General features: G+C 36.3%; 1 protein-coding gene across 1 annotated transcript; it reads right to left on the minus strand.

Moving 5' to 3' along the window:
- Positions 1-540: 540 nt before the first annotated feature.
- On the minus strand, positions 541-4205 carry zic3 (zic family member 3 heterotaxy 1 (odd-paired homolog, Drosophila)). Its single transcript, XM_079892803.1, has 3 exons — positions 2926-4205; positions 1838-2001; positions 541-1621 (listed from the first exon to the last, which is right to left on the minus strand). The coding sequence occupies exons 1-3, from the start codon at positions 3920-3922 to the stop codon at positions 1439-1441; spliced, it is 1344 nt and encodes a 447-aa protein (XP_079748929.1). The 5' UTR covers positions 3923-4205; the 3' UTR covers positions 541-1438.
- Between the last annotated feature and the right edge of the window lie 4738 nt (positions 4206-8943).

Consider the following 8943-nt stretch of genomic DNA (forward strand, 5'->3'; position numbering starts at 1 on the left):
CAACACGCTATATTCACAGAAGAACTACATTTAAAACAATGCAAACTGACAGACAGAAAGTTTTATTTTGAGAATGTTGTGACAGATCATTGCTCCTCTTTGACACATTAAACACAGACTTGCATCCACAAAGACAGTTCTTGAACCATCGAAAATGGAATACTATACTGATTCAAATGGCTGTACCTTAAACCCAAGAATATAGGCTAATGTCTTTAACACTGTCACACGAGTTCAAAGTTGATGCATGAATGATAGCTATACTATTGCATTGTGTATCTGGTCATAAAGTGTCGTGTCGATGAAAACACTAGTCAGTGGCCTCTCGAATTTGTAAGTGTTCCTTACAGAGATATAGTCTATACTCTGATGCTAAGAGTAAAGGGGAGGGGGGAGGGGGGAGGGGGGAGGGGGGGGGGGGGATCAATAAGAACCAGAAAGTCTACTACCTCATATGGCTGATTCATCAGTGATTTAAAATAATAATAATAATAATAATAATAATAATCCCAATGTTTTTTTTTCTCTCTCTTTCTTTTTATACCGGTCCTCACGTGAACTTAACGTTGGAAAATGCGTATTTGAAACGATAGATCATGTCATGTTATAATATTAATATAATTAATACTTTACGACCCAGATAAGACACATTTATTGGTTAAAAAAAGATACAATCGTATCGTGGGAACTTTAGAACTGACTCCCTTTTTCATCGTTAAAACTGGTTATTGACTCAAAACTGTACAGTCTTGTTAGAAAACATTTCCATAAATATCATTTAAGATTCGGCTATTTCGCCGATAATTAAATTACAAATTGATAAATATGGCATCATGGATATGTATTTACATCATTATTAACAAAGGCAACGTTATATTCAAAGGTAACAATCGTAAGCTAATACCACATTCTCCACCTGAAAACTGACTTGGACAACAGATTTGACTCCATCAAACAAGGAAATACATTCACGAGTAGGCTATATACTTATTTATGATTTATTTTTTTGTTCAAGTTCAAGACAAAGACTTTGGCACGTTTCTTAAGACTGTCTGAAGTTTTAACAATCAATCAAAGGTGATATGAGTGTCACCTTAATATAAAACACCGTGAAATATTCTTTCTTTGCCATTATTTTTTAAATATTTTTTTTTTCAGAAAATACATAAAATGAAAAATAAAATAATCATCTGAAATCTGAAAACTAAAGGAAAACCATTTATTCTTAGAAAGTGTTATTTTGTTATTTAATGCCTTGCTAGTTTTCTTCGAACTCGGAATAAAGTCAAATTTCGAATCCTGAGAATAGACGAGGCCTGTTGGCGAACTCTCATCTTTTCCTGTTGTTTCAATGCCATTTTGTACGCCATAGCGTAAATAGTTTTTTAAAAGGTTGCTTCAACCTTTTGGTCCACCTTTTGAGAGTCTGCTTGGAGCTTCAAACGTACCATTCGTTAAAATTAGGCGGTAGTCCATCGCTGTGTGCAGATGTATTTTGCACTGCAGACGTGGGTGTTTTTGTCGGGTCTTCAGTGTTCGCAGAAACCAGCACTGGCGGCGTGGACGACTCGTATCCAGAACTAGCAGCTGGAGACGACTCTGAGCCTTGTGATTCGTGTACCTTAAATTATAACGTCCATAGATGTATGACATACAGGCAATAACACACTTGTTTACATGGTACGGTTAAACATTATGATTTAAATGATTTCTGATCTCTGTTAGGGGTTCCTAAGGGGTTTTTATTCTTCACAGTAATAATAATAATAATAATAATAATAAACTATTTATTTGTATGATTTCTTTTTGGCTGCAAAATCAGAAAATTTCCCCTTACCTTCATATGTTTCCTGAGAGAGCTGGGATGTGTATAGGACTTGTCACACACTTTGCAGATATATGGCTTGTCAGATGTGTGCACGTGCATGTGCTTTTTCCTGTCGCTGCTGTTCGCAAAGCGCCTGTCGCAGCCGTCGAACTCGCATTTAAATGGCTTCTCACCTGCAAGTGAGAGCAAACACTGGGGTTTTAGGAATATAACTTTTTTTTCACAGAGCGGATGAGCACAACTTTCAGTTATGTAATATGCCTTTCGAAATAACAGGCCATGGTGCGCTCACACCAGATGGTTTAGTTACCCACATATCACGCTTTTTGAGAGTCCGTGCTGTTATCCTTTATTTTACTTTCCAAGCATCTTTAATCAACACGCAATGCATCGTTGTGTAAATTGCATAGCAATTGCTTAATTTGAGCACACTTTTCGTATCTGGCTAGTTTAATAGGCTATAGCCTACTAGACTGTTCAACAGCTTGCTTTACATTTCGAAAGAGGTCATTTTCTAGGCACAAATCCAGCTAATCAGACTAAATTCACTTCTACCATTTCATACTTTCCCAGACCTCAAGTTCCCAGTAGCATTTTATTCATGCACCCACAATACACACATCCCCACAATTACTAGCTTTACAGCCACAAGCATCAGGACAAATGAAAAGAGGACAGTCCATTCACAATTTCGCTCCACAACCACGCATGCAGCTTTACATCCTCAAAGAGTTGCAATGCATATACATTTGAACAAAAACATATTTTCCTCAATCGAAAAGATAACAGAAAATGAACATTTCATAGTATATAGGGGTTATATGAGATCAAAATGAGTTTTTCTCCCCAAACATTTTACCATTGTATTTAATTCTAAAGTGTAGTTAAAGTAGCTACTAGTGGGAGTTTTTCTCCATGTTAAACTTTATATTTAGTTTAAAATTAATGTAAAATAAAATGTACAATTGTATTGCCTAAATGTATGAAAGAACTGCAATTTATGTATAGCCTACATCATTTACATAATTATAGATAAACATTTCTTTTTCCAAAAAACAATAGGTAATCAAAAAAGGGGGGAAATATGAATGCCTTACCTGTGTGAGTTCTTTTATGAATTTTAAGATTTTCTGATCTTGCAAAGATTTTCCCACAACCGGGGAACGGACAAGGGAACGGTTTCTCTCCAGTGTGCACTCGGATGTGGTTCACGAGTTTGTATTTGGCCTTAAATGATTTTCCCTCTCTCGGGCAGTCCTCCCAGAAGCAAATATGATTACTCTGTTCTGGGCCACCAACGTGTTCCATCGAAACATGTGTCACCATTTCATGCATTGTGCTGAAAGTTCTGTCACAAGTCTTTTTAGGTCTATTCATTTGATTCTCGTCTATCCACTTACAAGACATTTCCTGCTTAATAGGCTGCCGCATGTATCTAAAGAAGGCCCCCGGACCGTGGTGTGTGGGTACGTTCATCCCCATGTTCATGTTGATGGGATGGTTGTAGTTATGGAGCTGAGCGGTGCCGTAAGGGTCCGTACGAGGGCTCGCCACAGGTCGGTACGGATCTGGACGGCCAAAAATGTCCCCGCGTAAACCCAGGTGCATTTGGCTGTTTACAACATGTCCTCCTGGTGAAGTATGGCTCACGCTCTGGTCGTGAAGTCCAGGAAACAACAGATGTCCCGGGTTGTCCGAAATTCCGGGGGGGCCGTGTAGGCTCCCAGAAGCGGCAAAGATTCCATGCTGGGCACTCGGTGGTGCGGTTTCTCCGATGCCTGCGCCCCGGTTTCTGAACAGAAAGTCCCTGGTCGAATTGAATGCTCCGCCGGCATAAGAAGCAACTTGTCCTCCATGGTGGTGTCCGAGCGCGGCTGCGTATCCAGTAGCTTGTGGGGTGAACGCTGATGTCTGGCTTGAGGCGATATCGTGAGTAACGGGACTTATCTTGAAGGCAGCCGAGTGAGATGAATCTGCGAAGGGACTAAGCCCCAGCCCGGGGTCTCGGTTTCCCAACTCATGGTGTCTAGGCGTTCCGAACCCCCCTACTCCTAGTGACGGGAACTGAGGAGCGCTATCAAGGAGCATAGTCATTGGGCTCAATCGAGAAAAAGCAAGCGAAAAAGAAAAAAAAAAAAAAGTGAAAAACCCCAGGTTGGTGGAGTGAAGTACGTAACGGTAAACTGAGCACAATTTCACGTAAGCTTGAATAAAGAAATCTTGAATTGAAAAACGAAATGATAATCCCGGGTCTCGGTAAACGGGAGGACAAACTCCCGTAACTGGGATCCGTGAGAAAGAGGATCAAACTTCCCCCCCTTTCCAGACGAATGATGTCCTTGGACTGATAAAGTCAATCACTCACTCCTTGCACATAAATGAGCTCGGGAGGCAGCTCTACGCTGTCCAATGAAAGGACAGCGCTTTCTTAGTCACGTGACGGATATGAAGGGCGATAATTGGCTGCCTGTTCGTTGATTGGCAAGGTTTAGAATTGAAAATGGCAGTTCGTTTCAGTGAGTAGATTTGATTGGTTGCTGTTGGCATTATTTGCAGGTAAAGGAACGGGACTTTATTTTGAATTAGGCAAAAAGGCTTGTTTATTTCCCGAGCTTGCATGTCAGCGGTTCCCAAAGTTAGGCTACATAAACTTTCAGGATTTGCTTGACCATTTTTCTCAAAATAAACTATCTATCTATCTATCTATCTATCTATCTATCTATCTATCTATCTATCTATCTATCTATCTATCTATCTATCTATCTATCTATCTATCTATCATTTTGTATCGATTTTTTAATCTATCTGTCTATCTATCTATCTATCTATCTATCTATCTATCTATCTATCTATCTATCTATCTATCTATCTATCTATCTATCTATCTATCTATCTATCTACCTATCTATCTTTCAGGATTTGCTTGACCATTTTTCTCAAAATAAACTATCTATCTATCTATCTATCTATCTATCTATCTATCTATCTATCTATCTATCTATCTATCTATCTATCTATCTATCTATCTATCTATCTATCTATCTATCTATCTATCTATTCACATAGGCTATGTAGGCTACATTTATGCATGCATAGAGTTTTGAATTTTTTGAAGCCGTAAGAGGTGAAAGCGTACCTACTACGAGAATAAGAGCCCAAGAATAAGAGAGAATGAAATATGGTGGAAAGTATATTATCCCGAGGATTTTTTTTTTTTTTTCACGGCGCCAAAAATTCTTGCTATTGAGGAAGTTTCACAGGGTTGCTGGTGACTCGCTGCAGGACACATAAAATCTGATCAAGTTCAGAGACGCGTTGAGTGTTTCAAGCAGCGCTTTTTATACCTCCAAGCCATTTCACGTTCCCTCTCCCCTTCAATCTCTCCTCGGAAGGAGTTCCCTTTTATATTTTAGAGATTAAAAACAAAAATCTCTAAATCAGACCCACATTCTGGTCTAGTCCTCAGCTATCACGCTTTCACTTTCTGCACATTTTCTACGATGGAAAAACGCGTATAGGCCTTGTCTAAAAAAGTCTAAGTTTTAAGGTGAGTAATTTATTTTTCAGTAGATGCATTATAAAAGTTTTGATCAGATCAGTTTCATGTTTTATTCAGGTAACATAAATCGTGTAACATAAGACCTTACGTGTTTTAGAAAGAAAAAAACATTACAATAAACTATTATTTTTCTAATAAATAGCCTACAAACTATTTAGTCTAGTAAATGTTTAATGGTTCATTGACTTAATAGAATAGCATATGCATTTCACTTTTGTCTCGCCAAAGAACTTAACTATGCTTAAAAACACAAGTTTAAAGCAGATTGCTAGCAAAATAGATATCCAGCAAGCTCTATCCCCCCCTCCTTTCTGCGATGTCTTGTTCTTTCCTCCTCTCTCTCTTACTCTCCATTTCGTACACGAGCACACATGTGAGTATTCTGCAGCGTCGGACAGATTTACGGCGATTTCTTTTAAAGGTTTCATTGTCTGCAGTCAGATAGGCTACAGATTCTTTACTTTCCACTCTAGATGCAGGCCTATCTGTTTAAACGTGGACGCACTTAATATATTATGTGACATATTCATTTCCGGGCGGGGCTAGGATATAGCTAAGTTCTTAAGGACGTTCTTTGCTTTCTCTATGCACGGAATTGTTCAGTTACTTCACTTAACTTCTTTACGGCACTACAACTCTGATGCCAACCAAAAGGCAAATGAGGGCAAGATTCGCTATTAACTCAAGGGGGCCTCGTGCGTTATTTTACTTTACACCACAGAAAATTAAAAGGACTTATAGGCCTATAATTGCATGGAACAGAGCTATATTGCGACCGATTAGCCTTTGAGTTAGTTAAATAATGTTTTGTCAAAATAATACCATAATTCTATATCCCCCGCCCCCTTGAGTAGGCATTCGTATATATTTTTTTATTTATTTTTTTTAAGTTAGAGCAGAATTACCTGGAAACAACTTCACACTGAATTCTAATAGGTGGTTTTTCGGGCTAAACAATTATCAATCGTTGATAATTATTGATGTACTGCTATAGTTCATGTCCTGTTGATTAATGTTCCAGTTATCAATCTCACATTAGCCTACATTTATTAAATGTAGCCTAATCAAATACACAAAATTAAACTATTGCAATAAAAATAAAAACGCAGACATTAGGCTACTTACCTACCAATTCGTCATCCTTTATTTTAGGGATATTTTTTATTATTTTTGTGGTTTAAATTATTATTTTTCCCTTGAGACATTAGCTGTGTTTTCTCTTGCTGTGTGTTTTTGCGGACATGTTGCTTTATCTTTTTCCGTATCTGTTAAACATTCAAAAGTCTTTAGCCTGTTTTCTATCAGCTTTTTGGAGGAGTGGTTCTATTTATCTCAAACACTTAATCAGTACTGAGTAATGAGATAACCGTGGCACCTTCAATTAACATGTGTCTATATAAAATGTGCTAACTTTGTTTAGCATAAATGACAAGAAATTAAATTTGTCGAGGCGTTATGCATCTGCTTATTAGTAAATGCAAACTACCGTTACCAGGATAGACTATTGTGCTATATGCCGAACCCCAAAACTAAGAAAAAAAACCCAAAGTAATTTAGAGTCCTTGTGTGTGGTGCTTTTCTGCTTATATCTCACTCAGTTTGTCTATTCTCCACTTAATTTGCCCATCTAAATTTACCGACATTTGACCCTGAACTTGTTAAGCTAAACACCTGCTATAAGTTCACTGCAATGAGGAATACTTTTTCTGTATTTCAAACCTATATATATATATATATATATATATATATATATATATATATATATATATATATCAGGGGCAATGTATGGCTTTATTGTTGTCTGGATATGGAAATGTTGGATGGAAATTAAAATAAGGCAACACTGTATTTATAATAACAATGTAGACATAATGGCCTAATACAGGTATGCAAGGAAGATAAGTGGTTTACATTTTTGCAAATGTACTTAAGGTATATTTAGATGTGTAGAGCATATACAATTTTGTTTCAGTAATAAGCTCACCTCTCAATTGAGTTATCTTAAGATATCTGTAAGCCACAATACTACCAACTATGGATGCATTGGACTGATATTAGACTATTGACTATGTAGTGTGTGCACTGTGGGTATAGCAAAGACCAGTCTGTGACCTTTGTGAACTATAGATGTGTGTCATTTAGTGACCATTAGCCTACTTGAATTGATAGTGCACAAAAAAGCTATTTTAGTGTCCAACTATCACCTTTCTCATCATTGATTTCTTCATTTATGCACCTCTCTCTCTCTCTTCTCTCTCTCATTTAAGTATTCTTGCACTGACTCTTTTATTGGCAATCTTTAATTCTGAAAGTTCTATATGTAAGGAATATCTGTAAAAATGCCTTTTGTCTTTTAGTAATGAAGAAGAAAGAAGAAAGATTTATGAATCAGGATACTAATCAGGAAGAGTTGCTGTGTGATATAATATCTGTCACTGTTATGGTGGTGGATATCATGGTCATGGTCATTTATCTGAAAACTGCATTAGGACTCATTACAAAAGTAACAATTCTTGTCCTTTTTTGGTTTCATTTTATTATGTTTGAATTGACTCTGTAAATGTAGTGACAACGATGCTTTTTTGACTGTTAATAATGCCTTAATTTTGACTGTTGTGAATACAGTGACTGTAACCTCAGTAAATATTGTTGTCTTGTAATGTTTACTCTATCCAAGAACTTCATGTGTGGGAAGAATTATATCAGTAAATAACCCAAGCTTGTGCCCACTCAAAGGGAAGAGACAGTCTTCAGAAGAAGTATATTAATTTCTTTTTTTTATTTAAAAAAAAATGTTGTGATGTGAGCGATTATATCTCATTTGATATAATCAAAGATTTTTATTTTTGAGATTCTAAAACTTAATTCACATAATTAAATTCTATACCTACATGTCAACATTTTGGGTTGTTATTTAAACATGTTTGAATTGGCTCTTCTACCAGGTATTCAGTTTGATGTCCACACACTGATGCTGTGTCATTCTTTTTACAAAAGCAGTTTAGTTAATTATTTGTGGTGAGAATATACACCACAAACCTGTTTTCATTTTTGTCATTTTATATTGATAGGTGCAAAATAATTCAAAACAAGTGAATACATTTCCTCCTAAATTGACACCAGATCATCTGGGGTTTGTAAATGTTGAATGTGTGAAACTTTTTTATTTATTTATCATTTTTGTAACCTAAAATGTCAGAAGTCTATTAACTCTTTCATATTCCATGGCCAAAAAACGTTATATTTAGTTATTATGCGATATTTAGGTATTATTTGACCCAGTATTTTTTATTGTGGCCTAAAGCTTGTATTTTTTAAATCATATTCGCTTGCGTATTTAATATTTTATTAATAGCCTATCAATTGATTTAACTATTAATTAATTTAATGTATCCATTCATTAAAAAAAATATATAAAATGATTCTGTTCATTTTATCACAGATTTGCAACTCCAGAAAAATATCCGATAAAAATGCACGCCTAAGTAAATCCATAAAATGCATCTCTTCTTCACTAAAAAAACCTAAATAAATGAAACTAACCACTTACACATAG

Source organism: Squalius cephalus (assembly GCF_949319135.1).
Source record: "Squalius cephalus genome assembly, chromosome: 14".
In the NCBI taxonomy this organism is placed as follows: Eukaryota; Metazoa; Chordata; class Actinopteri; order Cypriniformes; family Leuciscidae; genus Squalius; species Squalius cephalus.

Coding starts and splice junctions, on each gene's coding strand:
- zic3 (XM_079892803.1), bottom strand. CDS start 3,922: ATGACTATGCTCCTTGATAGCGCTCCTCAGTTCCCGTCACTAGGAGTA. Junction 2,002..2,925: donor TCATAAAAGAACTCACACAG/GTAAGGCATTCA, acceptor TCTCACTTGCAG/GTGAGAAGCCATTTAAATGC. Junction 1,622..1,837: donor CTCTCAGGAAACATATGAAG/GTAAGGGGAAAT, acceptor TTATAATTTAAG/GTACACGAATCACAAGGCTC.